General features: G+C 39.8%; 1 protein-coding gene across 1 annotated transcript; it reads right to left on the reverse strand.

Annotated features, from left to right (window-relative positions):
• Positions 1-1249: 1249 nt before the first annotated feature.
• LOC124143024 (microspherule protein 1-like) lies at positions 1250-19534 on the reverse strand. Its single transcript, XM_046511806.2, has 13 exons — positions 19224-19534; positions 17869-18239; positions 17009-17050; positions 16089-16169; positions 15402-15511; positions 12288-12396; positions 11407-11551; positions 10861-10936; positions 7950-7978; positions 7299-7391; positions 6486-6568; positions 5590-5805; positions 1250-3439 (listed from the first exon to the last, which is right to left on the reverse strand). The coding sequence occupies exons 1-13, from the start codon at positions 19252-19254 to the stop codon at positions 3347-3349; spliced, it is 1479 nt and encodes a 492-aa protein (XP_046367762.1). The 5' UTR covers positions 19255-19534; the 3' UTR covers positions 1250-3346.
• Positions 19535-21050: the final 1516 nt, after the last annotated feature.

Consider the following 21050-nt stretch of genomic DNA (forward strand, 5'->3'; position numbering starts at 1 on the left):
TTAATAGCGAGTTAAAAATCCATACATCGTCATCACCATCATGCTTGTTGTTTAACACCGCATTCAGCAATATTCCACCTATACAACTGCGGTCTGTAAATAATCGAGTCTGGACCAGACAATCTAGTTGTTGAGTGAGTGAGTGAATATGGTTTTACGCCGCTTTTAGCAATATTCCAGCAATATCATGGCGGGGGACACCAGAAATGGGCTTCACACATTGTACCCATGTCGGGAATAGAACCCGGGTCTTCGGCGTGACAAGCGATCGCTTTAACCACTAGGCTACCCGACCGCCCCTTTAGTGGTTGACATCATGAGCATCAATCTATGTAATTAGGATACCATGTCATGCATCAACCAAGTCAGTGAGCCCGACCACCAGATCCCGTGAGTCGCACGTGTGTACTTGGGAGATAAACATACTATGTTTTCAATGTAGAGATAAGTACCCTGTAGATTTAACTGCGCTAAAATGGAATTTTAACCAAACGGACAGGGTGATGTTAGAAATGTTAAATATGGGTTTTGTTTGTTTGGTGTTAAACGCTGCACTCAGTATTTCAGCTTTGTGATGGCGGTCTGTAAATAATCAATTGGAAAACAGAAGTTATGTGATTTGAACATTTAATAATTTAAGTGCATGTCTCATATCCCCACAGCATGTAACTGTCAACAAGTGCATGGTTGTAAGGGTGTTGGGAACTTAAGATAACAACATTATTTGAGATTTCAAATATATTTGATATTCAGGTGGGCTGGGATTTTATAATATAAAAAAAAATGTCCCCAAAATATTTCAGACTGTTAAATAAAATTATGCCTGCCACAAAAATTACATTGCTGCAAGCCGTTTTTCCACACAAAAAAGAATTCAGGCTCATAGTTTTAAGAGAGAATATCTAGTTTTGTAGCTGTAGCTGGAAAAATATCAAATCTCCACACAAAATCTCAGAGTGAGTGAGTGAGGGAGGGACAGTTTAACGACATATTTCAGAGTGACAGTAACACGGTCATATCATTGCCTGTAAGCTTGGTGTGGGAGGAAAGTCTGCAGTTATCCAGGACGTGTGACAACAACCCACAAGCAGGGGTGTGATGTAGGCAAACCTAGAAACAAACTGATGTCAAATCTGGGATTCAGCCCTCCATCATTGTTACCCATCACTGTAAAGCGAAATGTGGACAGCTGGGCCACACATCCAAGGAACACGAGTCACATCTTGCCATCAACATAACAACAACACTGTTTATCATTAAGACATTTATTACAAAATGATTTCACAATATTTCATAAGGCAGTGTATCTTTCCTACACATTCAATAGTCTTCCACTCCAAGTGTTCAGGTCAGCATTATCACACCATGTGACTTTAACTAATCTTCAGATAATTGTGAACCACAGTATTTTCTGTGTAGTTGACATGCTAAGACACAGACATAAACAGAGTCAAGTTTCCTGATTCTGTTTGAGACATGTTTTATGCTGCTCTCGGCAATATTCCAGCAAAAACACTTTAATAGCTTTAAGGAGGAATAATTTCAACAGGGTTGATTGATAAGTTGTAAGCCTCACATAGAAGGAATTGTGTAACAGTGAAATCTTTTGTTGTGGTCACTACATGATGTCATAGAGGTGTTGCCCAAGAAACTTGAATCAATTGAGCAAATTGTTTAACTGTGGGTAGTCAGAAAAATAAGCAGGGGTATGTGACCTTTGGAAAATGGACCAAAAAATAAAAATAAAAAATTCATTTAACATCTTGGGCGAGTGAGTGAGTATGGTTTGACGCCGCTTTTAGCAATGTTCCAGCAATATGACAGCAGAGAAACCACAAATGGGCTTCACACATTGCTCCCATGTGGGGAATTGACCCTGTGTTTTCGAGGTGACGAGCGAATGCTTAACCACTAACCCCACCACCCATAAACACCTTAAACTGGTACCCTTATAATACTTCTATCAGAGGACCCAGTCTCTGCCTGAATGAAGATTGAACATTTTAGTTGTTTAGAATTCCTTACACAATCGTACTGATGCTGACAAAGTCTCCTTCACACATGAGGGTGAGTGGTCTAACCACTTAACTGTACAGAGAACACCGCCATGATTCACTCAGCACTTCGTTCCATTAGGTTACCGATTCTAAATCTTCAGGAAATAAGCTAACTTTGAAGGCAGTTCAAAACGTATCATTACCATAAAATGACATTGATACAACAAATTAACAAACATTCCCCTTAAGATGCATGTCATTGTTCACTACATCATGTCCTAGGCAGGCTAAAGGCGGCTTTCAATCATGATCATACAAAACTCTTTTGTCATGATTGGTATGGAAGTCTTTCATACACCATATACAATAATGTCAACAAATAACAGATAACAAATGCGTCAACAAAGGCAGAGAAATTCAGCTTTTCCTCATCTTCCATCATTCTAATACATGTGCACCGGTAGTTCCTCCATCAATGCATCAGGGTATGTCCCACCAAAGACACATCATCAGCATGGACATGTTTTCTACCATACTAGGCAAATCACATCTCATGAACATGTTTCAGAGTTCATTCCTACTGCATCTGTCCATCATGAGTGAAACAGAACTAAATTGCAGTGTACAGCAAACCCTAGCTACCTAAAAGGGCAGCAGTCCACCTCAGATTGTCTCAACAGTCCCATGAAATCCCATGAACTTTATCATGCAACAGAAGACATGACTCCCATTCTTTGTCAGTAACCACTTGGTAATCAGAAGAGATAGACTTCGTATTCTTACATAGATGTGACCATGACATTAGGAACTGTGGGTACTAATGCCTGTCTAGGTCACTTTGACGATGAGTTAGAATGAATGTCAAATGATCACCGGACAATGACCTATTTGTATTACATCATGGTAATCAAATGTGTGATGTATTAGTTAGCAAAAATGAATTAGAAGGGTTTAAGATTGCAGGTCAAGTTCTAGTAGACCAAGGAACACTATCAGGGTAAATCTGGGATTCGGACCTAAGACTGATCAGAATACGGACAAGGAACTCAATTCACAGGGAGGCCACGGGGCCGCCACTGAGACAATATCAGCATAGCTGTCTCAGTCTTCTCATCACTTTCCTCCACAGAACAGATTGTTGCCGTGACTCCATGACTGCTGTCAATCTCAATGCTCCTCAACAGCATGTGGAAATGTTTTAGTGATATTTGTATTCTGAAGCTTCTTATAATCAGACTGCTCCACTAATATTGTGATCGTGACTTTAAGGTAAGGAAGAGCTGCACATTTTGTATGAATATGGTGGATGATTATGAAGAAGACAATGATGAAGCTAATGTTCAAGATGGTCATGATGTTGGTGGTGTGATCTTCTGAGCTTCAGCTCGTATGACGTTTATCAGGTCTTGGTTCATCAGAAATGTAAAACGCAAACATGAGATCTGAAAGAAAGATAAGGAAAATGTTAATGGTCAGTTACAATATAAACATCACCATTATCAAATTTATTGAGGAAGCTAGGTTCGGGCCAACTGATAGTCCTGGCAAGTTTGATTCAAATCTGCAAACTCATATTTTATTTCACCATGACATAGTTATCCTGCATATTTGAAGTGCTTTCCATAAAAAATACTGCTTATCCGATTTTCAAAGTTATTATTTATATCAGTCAGTACTACCGGTAACTAGTTCCTACACAATTGTATATTTCTAATCATTTCTAATCTAGCACAATGTCCACAATGTTTTGTTTTGTTAATATCCATTTTGTGCAAATCAATATCTCTAAATTGTGCTAATGACAAAACAATTGCAGTCATGACACTCAGTTTTCTTAGTCTCAGTGAAACCCTGTGATGCCTTTAATCAAACAGTCTGCATGCTTCTTTTTTTCCAGGTTCATTCCCGAGACCCCCCAGTTCTGTCTTCTTGCTCTGGTCAACCCAGGGGAGGTAACTTTCTAATTTCTTGGGAAGTTCTTTCTTGGGAAGTTCTTTCTCATCAACGACCTCACAACTCCTATATGATGGTGTTCATAACCAGCGGTCCTCTTAAAATGGGGGCAGACTGTCTGTACAGTTTTTGTCTCACATCAAAAATATACTTACTGGGTTAGTACAGAATTTCAGTCACAAAATTCTAGACCTTTCCAAGGTTCCTTCCCCTTTATTCAAGGCCATGGATTTGACCAAGCACACCATCCCACCATATATACAAAACACATAATTATACTTTGGGCCTTTTCCCCTATAACAGAAGCAGTGCATCAGCGGAAGGGACATAACTCCATTGTCAGTTTTTAATAGACTTCAACAGTTTTTATCAAAGAAAGAGATATTTTAATCAGGGGTCCAGAAAATTTAAAATCCCAATCGGACATTTGCATTTAGGCCACGCCCCCTTCAAATAGCGTATTTTAGTACAACTTTTCACACACATTACAAGTTGTTACGTTCAGTGTTCCCTCATTATTGCGCGCTTCAATATAGCGCTAACTCGGTTATAGCGTGCGGTAAAGCATGGCTCCCAAAAGTTACTAACATTAATTTAATAAACTCAAGTTTTCCAATGACACAATGTTTTCCCCCATCTCAGAAAACATTATCAGCTGATCACAGCGATCACGTAACACTGGAAATACCAGTCAACAATTTCGAACTGAAGTACGCAATTTAATCCTATTATTATAATATTTTGTTCATTGTTTACCTGGAATAATGTTTGCAGTATATTTTATTAATTATATTCAAAATTTCATTCAATAATTATAATAATGTTTACAATAATTTCGGCGAAATCATATGCGAAGTGATCAGTGGATCGCACAACTCACCGTTATTTACAGCAACCACAGTCAGATTACCGCTATTGACGCCTTGCAACGAACTTTAGTTGCAAGAGAATGGATACACATATCATAAATGCCGTACCGCGACTCGCTAAAAGTCATATTTGAGGCTATTTGACTACTAAATGTCAACATAACGTTTTCGCAATCGAAACACATGTAGCGCGGGAAATCCCTACGGTGACTGGTAAAAAATCATTCCACACGTCAAAAAATATCCTGCATACCATCTGTACCAAAGTGCTACGCTTATGGTTCTTATACGTTTTAACTGAATCACCGGTAGATTGGGAGGAAACGTGTGCACAGCTGATTGCTATTTCCGGCTTAGTTTACGAGAAAATACACACGGTAATCTTAATCTCTGCATATAAACAATGCCTTGGAGAGCAGGAAATACATTTTAAATGGTAAATCATCATGTCTAGTGATGTTTTATATCAAATTTCATACTTTTATTGACCAAGTTTGTTATACCTGTTTATTCACCTGAGTTCACTGAAGGGATACGTAAACGCTCATCAATTATTTGGACCCCGTTTGTTTAAAATGTCAGGACAAAAAAATTTAAATGTCTGGTAAGCAATATTTTAAACCAGACATTTGAGATTCCCAATCGGACATGTCAGCCTCATATGACCGTTTCTGGACCCCTGATTTTAATATTTCTAGGTAATATTTTGGGGGGTAGGTAAGGAAAGTTCAAGGCTTTTTTCAAACCCTTGAGTAAAGAAACATATTTACCTCTAACACAGAATTATTAAACAGCTTCTGTTTGTTACCAGCTAACACCGGTTTGCCATCAATGTAGATTGGCCTTTTTCCTTCATTAGCAATGAAGAAATCCCCATTGTTTCGTAGCTTAATGACGCCCTGTCGCCGAGATATTTTAGCTGCAGGGCCTTCTAATGACAAGTCCACATCAATCTGGTTGTCTTTGGTGGCTCGGCCCAGTGTGATCTGCAACAAGGTAAGGATGGAGGATTCACAAGCCACAACCCTCCCTCAACAACAAGTCATATTCTCCAGCTAATGTCGGAGCTAGATTGCGAGCATCAAATGCTCAAAAACACCTGCAAACCCTCTTAATATTTGAAATTGTAAAACTGTTATACACAAATGTTATCAGTAACTCAACATATCGGTTATTTTCTGTTTACAAATTTAAAATGTTGCAGGAATGATATTGGATGGTATATAGAATCTCACTGTCATGTCTATTGATCAAATGACATCAAATATATCCATACTCGACGACAAAGTCTAAAATTGCTTGGCAAGGCTTGGAGTTTAACACTTGTATCGACTTGTGTATATATTTAATGTTCAAAAGACATTCAGGTGAGATTCTATATATAAATAAAAACACAGGTATTAATTCAAAGAATGTCAACTTATGCATACAATAGGTCAACAGCATGAGAATTGCTTGATTGAGTATGGTTTTACACTGCTTTAAACAATATTTCAGCAATATTGTGGCTGGGGACACCAGAAATGGGCTTCACACATTGTGCCCATGTGGGCATTCGAATCCAGATCTTCAGTGTGACGAGCGAACACTTTAACAACTAGGCTACCCCAACGTGCCTGGGAATTTCTTAAGCAAGGACTTTAGTACATTGTGTAGAGATATTCACCTCTCTCGATCTCATGAGATAGCGCACCAGTCTCCCCTTCAGCACTGCCAGAGTCTGGTTATCAAAGTCCTGGGGGTTGATGCCTGAAACAGTGGAGGACATGGAGCACTGCTGATATTGTAACCCACTACTGCAATAGCAAGGACAGAATAGTCCACAAGTCAGAACACCGAGTCATGATTTGACATGATTGCTCGTTTGTTTGTGTGTTGTTTAACGCAACACTCAGCAATATTCCAGCTATGTGATGGCAGTCTGAAAATAATCGAGTCTGGACCAAACAATCCAGTGATTGACATCATGAGCATCGATCCATACAATTGGGATACGATGACATGCATCAACCAAGTCAGCGAGCCTCACCACCCAATCCTGTTAGTCGCCTCTCACGACAAGTAGTCGCCTTTTACGGCAGGCATGGGTTGCTGAAGACCTATTCTACCCCAGATTTTCACAGGTCGATTTGACATGTGATACGGGAAAAGTATTGAAATAATCTCAGCATGTATGTCTACAATAATACAAATCACTGTCATTGTGCAAGTAAGTCAAAACTGTTTGTTATCAATTGTGCAAATTCAAGAGGGTAAATGATGAAAAGTGGAAAAAAGCAATAAACATGATTATGCCAAATGCAAAATTATGTGTTAACCACAAAATACATGCATGCAATAAGTCAAACTGCAAGACAATAGATTACAATTAGCAACAAATTTCACATATATTATCTTTTAGAAGATAAAAGTATTCTGAAAAACAATTAAGTAAACCAAGGAATAACCACGATATCAAAGACAAATGTGTATTTCTCACCTGTGATGCTGTCAACTTGCACCTGCCATTTTGGCAGTTCCTGTTCAAGGTGACGAATTTCACGTTTATTTCTTTTGTCAGCTATGGCAAGTTCTGGGGATAATATCAGATTTCCTTATTATATGACATGTATACATATTCATACACTGTACAATAAACTTGGCAATTCAAACAAGAAACATCAGGAGATGAAATATCCCCCTGGTCTGGTGCAATTAAGAAATGGGGTTTGGCTTCTTGTACCCCACTTATACCCCATCTTCAGTTCAGTGAAGGAAAAATAATGCTGTTCAGTAGTTTTCAAAATCTCAAATCATCAAAAGGCACCAGATCACTACTAGACTGATCTGTATAGCAAGTTTCATCTAGAAATATTCAATGTTTTGAAGTTCTGCCCCAATAACGAGCACTACCCTCATTTTCAGTAAAGTCCAACTTGTCGTCATGAAAACGTAAAAAAAATATAACAACAAAAATCCCAAACCAGGGGGATCATAAATGAAATGAGTTCATGTATTATATCCAATCATGTCTCATAATCTACACATTTAAACAATCCCATTAAAAGATCATGTCACAGACAGGCAGATCATTTGTTTCCTTCAGTTACCAAGTAATTTTTTTACTTTAAAAGAGACTTAAGACACATACCATGCTCGAGTATTTCATCTCTACCATCCCTGAAATGACAATATGATTAACATGTAACAGCATAGACCACCATGGACATGCAGACGAAGAAGGTAAAGGGAGGCAACTGAAACCTCAGTATCCTTGACATATTTCACTACACCTACTCAAGTCACACAAGTAATTCTCCAGACATGGCACTTGCTGACAGTGACAGGGTGACTCAGAAAAGTGACGATTTCCATAAAACAATACTATTTATTGAACTGAATAGTTCATACAGCTTAACCTTGTCTGAGAGTGCAAACTTTCCAACAGTAAACTGAGCCCTGATATGAGAAACAAAAGGTTTTCCACCATAGATTTTGCACGAGTCAAAGGTCACAAACTAATTTAGAGAACTCTAGATGACATGACATCTTACTGAACAGTGACACAGCAACTACGCATCACAAAAAGCAAGTGCTTTTGAATCTTTTCAAACAAAAATTAAATGAAGTTTTAAAAAATGTACTGAATTGTGTTCTTCTTCCAGTTGAGACCGCCTCTGTGTTCTAGTGGATAGAGTGTCTGTGCAGAGAGCACTGCAGGTGAGTGGTTCGATACCAAAACACTTTAAAATAAACATAAATACTTCACTCAGACACAGCATACTGACTTCGTGCTGACCAGTCATTGTTTTGGCCGAGCGCCAGGCAGGGTAACAACAAGTACCATCTTTTAACGTCTCTTGATATGAGTGAGTGAGTGAGTGAGTAAGTGTTATGGTTTTACGCCGCTTTTAGCAATATTCCAGCATTATGATGGCGGGGGACACCAGAAATGGGCTTTAGACATTGTACCCAAGTCGGGAATCGAACCCGGGTCTTCGGCGTGACGAGCGAATGCTTTAACCACTAGGCTACCCGACCGCCCCTCTCTTGCAGGGTTTGAAACTAACAGTTTTCGTCCACTAGTCCTTATAATGATAATATATAGCAAAACCCTTAATAATGGCAAATTTCTACTAGTCCTTATGATACCTTTACCATTGGGCAGTTTGGCAAGGACTATAGGACTAGTGCCAATTTCTAACACTGTCTTGATATGACGTGATCAGGGATCAAAGCCCCAACCTTCCGATCTCCGGGCAGACATTCTTTCCACTAGACCACGGAGGCGGTCTGGTCACCATGGGACAAATACATGTTACTGTACATGCATAATAATCGTGACAAATAGCAAATATGCTACATGATAAAAACGATAATCACTTTAATCAAGTTAATGAGCATCACCAGGGACCTATACTGAAATCCATTAGAAACGCATCACCCTATTATCAATGATCATGGAATACACAAAACGAATTGACACATCATTCAACTGCATTCCAGATCAGACCTTAATTTTGAACAGGACAAAATTGTTGACTTTACATGATGCCACGTTTTTATGAACTGTTGACAGAGAAAGAGCTGTTGGGTTTCTCGAGGCTGGTTTGTCTACACGTCAAGTAGCCAGAAGGTTTAACTGTCGCTATTCAACAGCCATCTGGTTATCACCGCACCTACGACAAACTGGCACAACATGTGATCAACCACACACCCAGGGCAACCACGGGTCAGGACCCCAAGATCGCCACATCTTTCCCACTCATTTAAGAAACAGGTTGAAGCCAGCGTCAAGAACAGCCACTACCATCCATGGACGACAGGAATCGTCAGTCCCCAGACGGTACAACGGGTAATACGTCAGCTAGGACTGTGTGTGCATAGTCCCCATACTGGTCCACTACTGTTTGGTTTGTTTGTTTGTTGTTTAACGTCGCACTCAGCAAAATTCCAGCTATATGACGGCAGTCTGTAGATAATAGAGTCTGGACCAGACAATCCAGTGATTGACAACATGAGCATTGATCCACACAATTGGGATCGATGACATGCATCAACCAAGTCAGCGAGCCTGACCACCTGATCCCGTTAGTCGCCTCTTACGACAAGCATAGTCGCCTCTTGCGACAAGCATAGTCGTCTCTTACGACAAGAATGGGTTGCTGACGACCTAATCTACCCCGGATCTTCACGGGCCAGTCCACTACTGACTCACAGACACCATCTTCCCGAGGCAAGAGAGTTAACTGACTTTAAAAGTCCAGTTTCCACCCTTGCCGAACTAGGCTGGAATTCCTGGGCTCTATCGTAGCGCCACCAGTGGCTATTATGAGTTATGTCCTTTCTATGCCTCTCCTGTTGACCAATCAGGTTCAACTTCTCGTATCACTTGCATTTGCTTCAAACAAAACGGTGGCCCCCAGTCAAGACGATCTGATCGATAATTAAGATCTGTATTGTGATAAAACGAGTCTTACATTGCGAAGTCCATCAAATAACGTGAGCACCTTGATTAAAAACATGAAAAGATATAGAAAATATCTGTTGACAACTAGTTAGCGGTGCACATGCTTTGCAAATCCTGCAGTCGACCGAAATCTGCATGACACTTTACGAACCGAATTTTGATTTCGGTGCGCGATTTTGATTGGACCATGCATAGACTTGTTAGTCCAGCCAAAATGTAACTCCATAATACCAGCCTAGATCGGCAAGGGTGGAAACTGGACTTTTATTAACTCACTTGCCTCGGGAAGATGCATAGACACTGACAACAACGTATACTGTGGTGCAGGACATATCGGTGTTGGATCCTTGGACGGTGGGAAGGTGTTCTCTACACGGATGAGTTCACATTTCTCAGTCATGCGGGGAAGGACCAAACAATCCGGAACTTATCCGGACTAACAGGCTCGAAATGAATGAATCCAAGCAATTGAAAAATGCCTCTGTGTATGTACTTTCCCAGCAGTCACCATGGAGCAGGTGGGGTTTCCAGATTAAGGGGGTAGAGACTAACAAGGTTTCACTTTATATAGATAAGGTAAAAACAAACTCACCTCAAATCATCATCATTGAGCATGTCCTCTGCATCAGACAGGTTGAGGACATGGTCGCCTCTCGGCATGGGTTGAACTGTGAACATACACCGTTGGACCACATTGTTGTGTGTGCATGAACGCAGTGCCAGACAATAACATGTTGAAGTTCATGTAATCAGGATATGATTTTATTCTGTTTTACCACCTGCACCAGGTGCAACCAAGTAAATTAATCACGTTGCACCACCAAATAATTGGCTGCACCAGTTTATCATAAATTGAAACACTGTATTTTCAGTTATTTTGAATATATGATCAAGAGAAAATATATTTGAGAATGGGCTCCAGTATTTTATTTTGGGTAAATCTGTAAATATTGCTTTTTTTCTGGCTGTTTCCAGGTCCTGGACAAGAGAGGTACAATAAGCAAACTATTCACTCAACAATGCTACCACTGCTTAAAGAGGAATAAATAGGTGAACAAATCATCCCTAAAATGGTATGATGAAATTATTGTTTGAATGTAATGTGAGTACATTCAAGGACAAGTGATAAAGCTCTCACCTGATTGGTCAGGAAGGAGGTGGTACTGTTTCATGAGCAACCAATGGCTGTGCAGGGACTTTGCTGTTCTTGCAGGATGAAAGATGTCTGGGGTTTTGTCAAGCAGGTCCTCGAACACATCCACCGTCGGCTGGGGCTGAGTGTTCTTCAAACAGGCAAGAGAGGAGTCAAAATCACATGCAACTATAGTTTCAGTTGGTTGGTAGCAGTTTCAATCCTGAAATTGAAGTCCTTTATATCTGGTTTGCTTGACAACGGCATACTTTTAGGACTATACTGAAACATCACCTTTACAGTTAATAAAGAAGTTGTTAGCCATAAATTGTGTCTTCTTCGTCATCCGTGAATTTCTAAGTAATGCCTATAAAAAACTTGGTTTAGGCAGGTGGCCCAGTTGTCTAAGGTGCCGCTATTCACTGTGCAGAGTTACATCCCTTGGGCACGCAAGAAACCTAGGATTGTGGGTTCGAATCCGGGTATGCCCTGATTATGTTTCTAGGTTTGTCAGCACCATACCCGTGGGTTTCACCAAAGTGGTAAACGTCTGAGACCTGCATCACTTTGGGCTTTCCTCCCACACTAAGCTGACACGCAGTGATATAAATGGAATACTGTTAAAAGTGGCATTAAACCCAACTCACTCACTCACTCCCCAGGTCGATGTATTGTTATTGAAATGATAGTTCAGGAACATAATAATGAATGAGCTCCAAGTTAGCAACAACAGGACAAAATATGTTTTTTCTTATTTCTGTGACTTGTGTGTAACATGCATAAAATCACAGTAGCATTTGATAAAGGCTTCAGTGCCAATTGGTTTTTCAAATTAGAGCTCAATTTTCCAAAGTTCCCCCACCGTCCTTATGAAGGATGAAACTAACCGATGATATTTTTCCCAGCAGTTTCTCCTCGTCGGTGCTGTAGAGGGCTTGAGCTTGAACTGCTCCGGCCACGTCTGGGTGTAATGTCTTCATGGCTTGAATGGCAAGTCTGTACAACATCAATGTGATTCATGAACATTAAGATTGTTACTGTCCAACTTAGACTTTTCCCCAAAATCTGTTTACAGATCTGCAGACCAACTAAAATTGAACGTTAGAAACAAGAAACAGCACTGATTTCTGCTGGATACATACATTTATCATATAATGTGTAGGTTTCTCAGCAGGATAAAGCCAACGGTTAAAAACGATATCCGTTGGGGTCATATGCGGATAGAGATGCAAATATCAAAGGTCAAGTAGGGACTACTTTCACTGTTTATAAACAAACATGGCGTCGCCCTCGTCATTCGCGATCCAGTCCAAGCGCTCTGTTGTCAGAATTAACCATCGGGAATCTGGATAAACTACAGGGATAATTGCTATCATTATCAAAAAAACAATCTAATATACTGAAAATCCTTGTCTAACTGTGACGTAGCTAAGGCATTTTATAAGTTTTGGCAACTTTGGAGACATAAATTTTGAAACAATTTTGTGAGGGCACGAGGCCTAGCCAAGCGGGATCAGTAGCCATATAGATCTGTGCTTGTAGACCTCTGCGGCTTGAAACCTTCTACCCAAATAAAAATAGTTGGATTTGGCCGAAATATATTTGAATTGTTACCTTGTTTCGTTTTGTTGCTATGTGTACATCTGACTACACTTCTTAACGTTATGACAGGACAGACCGACTATCAACAACGTCTGACCGTGGCCGTGACGTCTCATAGACTAGGGTTAGAGTAGCTTCCCTTTGACAAAGGATAGTTAGTCTAGCAGACAGACCGATTGATTGCCGCGAAAGGCAATCAAAAACAATTGTTGTTTTGCGTATATGTTGCTTCGCCACTGGATAAGAAACAGATTTCAGTTGGAACTATATTGGCTACTGTCACTCTCCGACTGACACATCACTTACCCTATGACGTAATAAATATTAATGCGCGCATTCCAGGAAAACTCACAATGTTTCGGTAATATTTGTGAGAGAGGGAAAGCGCTTTTGAAGCACAGAATTAAAGAATTATATGATAAAGAGGTTATCACGCTTGTGTGTTTGGGGATGGTAAATATCCTGTATTAGGAATAAACACTATGTATTTAGCTCGCCAAGGCTCGCTAAATACAATGTTTATTCCTAATGCAGGATATTTACCATCCCCAAACACACTCGCGTGATAACCTCTATATCTGTTCACCACCATACATTTATTCAGGACCTGCTTAACCATGCTGGACACATGGCCAAATATTCAGATAGTGTTTTTGAATAACCAAAATAACTGACATATCCAATGTGAGTCAGGTAAACTGGTCTAATGCCACTTGCATCAGTATTTGCCATACCAAGCAAGTGAATGGTGATGAGATATTAGTGAGTGAGTATGGTTTTACGCCGCTTTTAGCAATATTCCAGCAATATCACGGCGGGAGACACCAGAAATGGGCTTCATACATTGTACCCATGTCGGGAATCCAACCCGGGTCTTCAGCACGACGACCGAACGCTTTAACCACTAGGCTACCCGACCACCCTGATGAGATATGAATGATCATAATCTGAATGATTATTTAGGAGAGAAACATACTGTGTTTTCAGTGTAGAGCTAGGTTTCCTGTAGATTTAACCATTTGAATAAGAATTTGGAACCCGAATGCGCAACAGATAAAATCTAGAGGTAACCAAGTTCTAAATTGAAACACATTTTGTTTATTTCCATTCTAAAATGACTAAATAAAACACAAACTCTTTGGTGTTTGTAAATATATTGAGTGAAGTGGTGTGGGTTGAGTCAAGTATTTTGAGAGGGTTGTCGATTAAAATTTCCGGAATCACTGACAACGGCCTTTGAACAAACTACGGCGATCTGAATGCTCAAGCAGTTGGTTTGCACCGTACTATTTCACAAAAACTTATGACAGGCACTGAAAGCATGTAGCACGGTAACTTTGTAAGCTAACATGAGGTGGGCACCCCTTATGTAAACAAAGATTTCGTTCCACACTGGACGTCACTATTATGATGTCATATTGCTCATTGTGACACAAAAGATATACATCACAGTCGCATATAGAAAAGTACTGAACAGCAAGCTCTCTGTCGTCCTCAAATCTTAAAAAAAATTCTCTTTGCAGATTTCTATCTATCTGCATGAAATGTATTGCTACACATCCTTTGAATATTGTAGTACCCGCAACTTTGCACTTTGTCGCTTATTATAGTACCAGATACATAAGATTACTTAAACATGCCTACCTACAATGACTGTAAAAGAAGTACTATTCTAAAAATATTAGCTTCCGGGTTGAACATGGTGATGTGGCCATCAAATCGGCTGTTTCAATTAGACGGGCTTCATTGTGATTTGATACCTCTGATTGACCAATCAAAATCATGTATTTTCCAAATTCAAAGTAGAATATGAAATAAATCGTTTTTCAAACTGAATGATCAGCAAGTCCTGTCAACAAAGGGAAGTAGCTCTGAGCTGTTCTTTGTGTTGTTAAGTTTTGAGAGAAAAAAACCCTTCCTAATACTGTTTGAAGTGCAAGATTGTTATAATTTTGCAGTAATATGAACACAGAGATGCAACAGACTAATTATTACCTTGAAATTTTTGTAATCAGGTGACTGCAATCCTATAAAAATAACCCTTTGCATAAAGCCATGTGGATACCTTCAGAGACATAATACAAGATGGCATCAGGTGCACTCAGTGAATAATGAATGGGTTCTTTAACCAATCAGATGTCAGCTTCATACACGATTTATCTTCATTTTTTACCACCTTGATTCAAAAATTGTTATCTTGGAAAAGGAAACTGCCACAGAAAAACAATATGCCCTTCACAGTACATCATTTGGGTGCAGGTGCCATAGATGTAAAAAAAAATCCTCAAGAACATAACAGCATAGCTTTATTTCTTTGCATTCAGATCTCCCCTCTTTTGTGTTATTTCAAGATACAGAAATCAGATATGCCTGTCCAAATGCTTCACTCATGCACTTACTTTGAAATGACTGGGTCATACAGCAAGGCGTACCACCTCTCCTGGATTTCCTTCAGAGTAAATCTACAGGAGAACTTCACTCCCTGGTAAACACCAGTCAGGTCATTGGTCTGAAACGAAATAGGTCTTGTAACACTAAGTTGAATAAATAGTGGCCGAGAATATATGGTTACATTGATATCTCAAGAACATTGATAAAATATTTTGCGAACCCGTGACAAAAACTTCAGTCATCATCAAGATCATAGTTCAGTTTTTGAGAATAACATTTATCCATTACAGCATCTTTTTACGTGGCACCCAGCAGCTTTTGTATTGGCGAAAAACAGTACTGAATAGCAACTGCTGTTATTTCTTTCAATATCATGTTTCAATCGGCACTGTAAATCTTGCAATCAATGCAACAGTGAAATTAATGTGAATGGTCTTTCATCGCATCAATTCAACTGCACACTTATGTCTAAAAATTGACTGTTTACGAGTATTTTGGAGCATAAAGATTTTTCAAGTATTATGAGCAGTAGAAAACCACATCATTCGAGTATTCTGCACAGTACATCAAATCTCTTCGGGTGAACGATGATTTACCATTTAAATAGTGTTTCCTGTTATGCTAGACAGAGTTTTATATGCAGAGATGAAGATCACTGTATATGATGTCAAATTGGTTAGTTCTGATGTACATACCTGCTGAACTGCAGTTATTAAGGCCAGGTCATCCTGAGCCTTCCATCGCCCGAGGTCTTTGGTCGAAGCTGGAGCTTGTGTCTGTAATACAGAGAGAAATACTGTTTGTCACAAGTTCTTACTCGCATAGGATAATACCAATCTATGCGTCCAAAATGACTGGTTTGAGTGTCCGTGTTCTGTGAGGGTTAAACAAGCATAGTTCATGATTTTTACCCTTTCTCAATGAACTAGGATCAGGAGAAAGACCAGTGTTCCAAATTGAACATGGAAGTCAAGGGGTCCTTGTCATAGCCCAAATATTAAAAGAAAAGGATTTTGGGGTTCCCAGATTCAAGTAACCATGGTAACATGGGAGAAAGCCTCACGTACCCCTGGACCCCTTCACTCCAAACACTGAGTATGAATGAAAAACAAAATAAGCAGCCCTCAAAAATAAACTCAATCAAATTGTTTATCTCAGTTGCAATATTCTGCTTTAGATTGTGTAGTAGATTTTAATACCAAGTCACATGTAAAAACCTAGTAAACATGGTAATGGGACAGCAACGTGACATTCAGATAATTGTAAATTTTACATTAAATTGTATATTTATATACTTATCCTATCTCACACTCTGCATTTCTTCTTTCCATCCTTATGTAAAAACGTGCTTGAACAAAGTCTCCCAGCATCACCTTGGTTACCATCCAAACAAATGGGTCACGAATTATGATCCCATGCATTGCGACCAACACAGTACAATCGCATCATTGCCTCTGTCACATCATTCTCTTTCTCATAAAAAGAAGAAGGAAGATATGCATAGTGTGAATAAATGTTTATTCCTAATAAAGGATATCTACCATCACAAAACACACTCATGTGATAACCTCTACGTACACCACAAACTCAAACACATACAATATACCTTCCTTACCTTTTGTTTTTTGTTTCGTTTAGAGGAGGATGACTTGGTTGGCTGAAACAGAATATTCAGTATCATCATTCATAACTCATGTAGTGGGTGACACTTGCATGCACATTGGTCAAATTCAGATACATATCATGAGGAATGCACCTTGTCATACTGAACATGCAAGGCAGCGATCCAGTACTTGATCAGGGGTTAATATACTGGGATCTTTTCTACCTCTCTACCATCATCAGCAATAATCCAGCTAAGCTATATGACGGTGGTCTGCAAATAATCGAGTCTGGACCAGACAATCCAGTGATTGACATCATGAGCATCAATCCACACAATTGGGTACGATGACATGCTTCAACCAAGTCAGCGAGCCTGACCACCTTTAGTCACCTCTTACGAAAAGCATAGTCGCCTTTTACGGCAAGCATGGGTTGTAGAAGACCTCTTCCAACCAGGTGTACTGTCTTACAATGAGAATTAGGGTTGCCAATATATTCATATCTATACAAGGTTTTCAGTGTGAGAGTGAATGTTGCTTCACTCAACAGTCTGCAATATTCCAATTCACAGAATATAGCAGCAATGTGTAAAATAATTAAAGTCTGGACAAGTGACTGAAAGCATGATGAAATGATCCACACCATGTTATGATGAAGGCATAAGGACATGCAATCAGCAAAGTCCATCAGACCACCATATCCATCAGAGTCAAAAGGCATAAGTTAACAGGGACCAGTTCTACACTATAATCCCCACTGTTCAAGATCTTAAAAGTCATGACAATTCCATGACTAATCAACACTAAAGTGACTAATGGCAGTGCATTCATAATCATGACATAAAAATTAAACCTGATTACATGTATATACCATAGTTTTTGTTCCAACAGGTCTCTTCGGTGGCTCCTTTTTCTTCTCAGGTTGCGGAGGAGCTGGTGCTTTCTCTTCCGGCACAACTGGTTCCTGCTTCTCTGGCTGTGGTGGGGTTATCTTGATTCGCCCGCGATCTGATTTGACCAGACTACTCTCAACAACCTCATCATCAAACTTTTTCCTCTTGATTGATCTGGTCGAGCTCCTCCGAATTGGTATCAAATTCCTCGGGTCAAGGATAGGCATCCTTCTCCCAGACTTCACTGCTGGGCTTGGTGTGTTGGTTACTGATGACAGTGGAGTTTGGGTTGGTGTTTGGGCAGGTGATGGTGTAGCAGAGGGCTGGGGGGTCACTGGGGTTGATGAACCTGAAAAAATGATGAACTTTAACAACAAAATACATGACAAACTTCAGACCAAACAAGCCTGCACAACAATGAAGGCTGTAACAATTCATCAAAGTATCAGTGCATTTTGATACCCTCAGTCTGTGCCATGAATAATATGGATATCAATCCCTGCTGTATTCCGTGATCAGAATATTTAGCAGCAATGCTCACTTGGTGCAGACATGTACCTATAATGCAGAAAATCGCATTTTCGGCTGAAATCATCAAATACACAGAATTTTAACATGTGAGTCGAAAGCTGGTATTAAATGTGAAAACGGATATTTATTTCATTTTGGAGTTGTATTAATGCTTACTGAAAATGCATGTCTGTATGTTTACACCAGTGATCTCGAGATTCACTTCAATAAGCTTTTCTACCTAACAACGTCTGCTACAAGTCAAACAGGTGCAAAACCATGAAATTCACGAAAACTAAACTTAAAAGTTAACAGAATTGTGTGCAGAATTAGGGCCCATGAAAATTTGATAGCAGAATTGGTATGAAAATGACAGAATTTTTCAATTTTTTGTGGCTGCGGAATAGATAAGGGACTGGAATATTGCATTGTGATGAAATAAATGTATGTACAGCCAGCAATGAGTTTGTCATTTGTGGTGATGACTTGGTCTTGCGGTGTTCAAGCCTATTCAGCTTGTAAAATATACTTTTAGTGACACATGAAACTCAGAGGGATACCCTAACATTCAGCTCCCGTCAAAATGATTTGGAGACTGTATTTACTATATATTGGAAATTACCTCCAATCTTAATCCATGAATCGGAATTTAAAAATAACTGACACTACAGTGGCAGCCAAAACACCAGTAAGTAAAACCAGACTGAAACCTGCCATATATGGTCCTCACATTAGCGTAATAACGGTAAATAATACATGTTCCGCAGCGATCTTGAGAGAATTTAAAAATCAGTTTCAATGATATATGAATATATAATATTACCCGATTGTGGCAACGATGCAGGTTCTTCCATTGTATCAATTCTCTGCCTGGTAAAAAGTGGAAACAAAGCTAAGTTAGCAGACAGGCCCGCGTATATATCAACAAAAGGTGCAACCGAAGCGATACGTAGGCCTAAAAAAATGCACACTTAATATGCGCATCATATCATGTATATATAACGATGGCCATTTTCATCGTTGTGAAAAATAACGAGAAAATAGGCTGTAATTTTAAAACAAGTGCGTAATCTTTCTTAACCGGAAGTAGCTATTTTGCGGTTTCTTATAAAACTAGGATTGGTCGAATACAAAAGTAGTTTCTGTATAAACACGAACTCAGCAACTACCCATTAGCCATACTAACGACCAAAACATGACAAAGAGCATTTACATCTAGCCGCATCTTGGCATAAGTATAATTATGAAGATATGAAGAAACGTTTATGAATAATCACTTCTTTATTGTTTGTAACGACATTTCTGGCAACTCCTTGCCACTTCATCAGATGAATGAGGTTCACCATAACAACTTCATCATAGTCGATGTTCTACCAACTACTAAATGCCCATGAAAGACTTGAGAATAATTTTGATGTTGAAAAATGTTTTGAACAGTCCAAAAATCGAAACATGTCTTTCCATGATGATTCGGACTACACTTACCTTAAGCAGGTGAAACCTTAGCCCAGAGACCATATGGTCTGCTGAGACTGACGTGCATATTCAAGCCTTGTTACCCCCACTGCTGAAGTAATTTGGGGATGAAAGCTATTGGCAACATGTTGGCAAAACAAAACCGTGAAATTTTGAAACCGTTTTGTACTGTCTATTTCTTCAATATTATTAAAAGATGTATTGGTTGTAAAAGGAATATTTATCCAGGCCTGTGGCAGTGTGAACTTGCAGTGTAAGACATTGACAAGGTAACATAACGTTTTCTTGTTCCATCAGAGTGACTTCCTGAGTATACATAATAAATTAGCTACAGTTAACTCCAATCATCTTATTTTTATGTCAACAACACGTATTGGCTTGGTAACGCTTGAGGTGACTGACATTGTAATTGTTGCGACGATCCTGTTTATTAACCACATAAACTTTTGACTGATGCAGTGAAAATTGTTTTGTCCTCCAGACAGGAGGTTGACTGCTTCTCAGAAACACTGACAGGTGGCAGCTAGGTTTGCACGAACATCACCGCGACTCCTTTATTACCTCGGGCACATCACCGCGACTCCTTTATTACCTGGGGCATATCACCATGACTCCTTTATTACCCCGGACACATCACCGCGACTCCTTTATTGCCTCGGGCACATCACCGCGACTCCTTTATTACCTGGGGCATATCACCACGACTCCTTTATTGCCTCGGGCACATCACCCAGACTCCTTTATTACCTCGGGCACATCACCACGACTCTTTTATAACCTCGGGCACATCACAGCGACTCCTTTATTACCTCGGGCACATCACCACGACTCCTTCATTACCCCAGGCACATCACCCCGACTCCTTTATTGCCTGTGGCACATCACCGCGACTCCTTTATTACCTCGGGCACATCACCACGACTCCTTTATTACCTCGGGCACATCACCGCGACTCCTTATTACCTCGGGCACATCACCGCGACTCCTTATTACCTCGGGCACATCACCACGACTCCTTTATTGCCTCGGGCACATCACCGCGACTCCTTTATTGCCTCAGGTACATCACCACGACTCCTTTATTACCTCGGGCACATCACCACGACTCCTTTATTGCGTCGGGCACATCACCACGACTCCTTTATTGCCTCAGGTACATCACCACAACTCCTTT

The sequence above is a fragment of the Haliotis rufescens genome, unplaced genomic scaffold (assembly GCF_023055435.1).
Source record: "Haliotis rufescens isolate VD_foot unplaced genomic scaffold, xgHalRufe1.0.p SCAF_4, whole genome shotgun sequence".
Taxonomy (NCBI): Eukaryota; Metazoa; Mollusca; class Gastropoda; order Lepetellida; family Haliotidae; genus Haliotis; species Haliotis rufescens.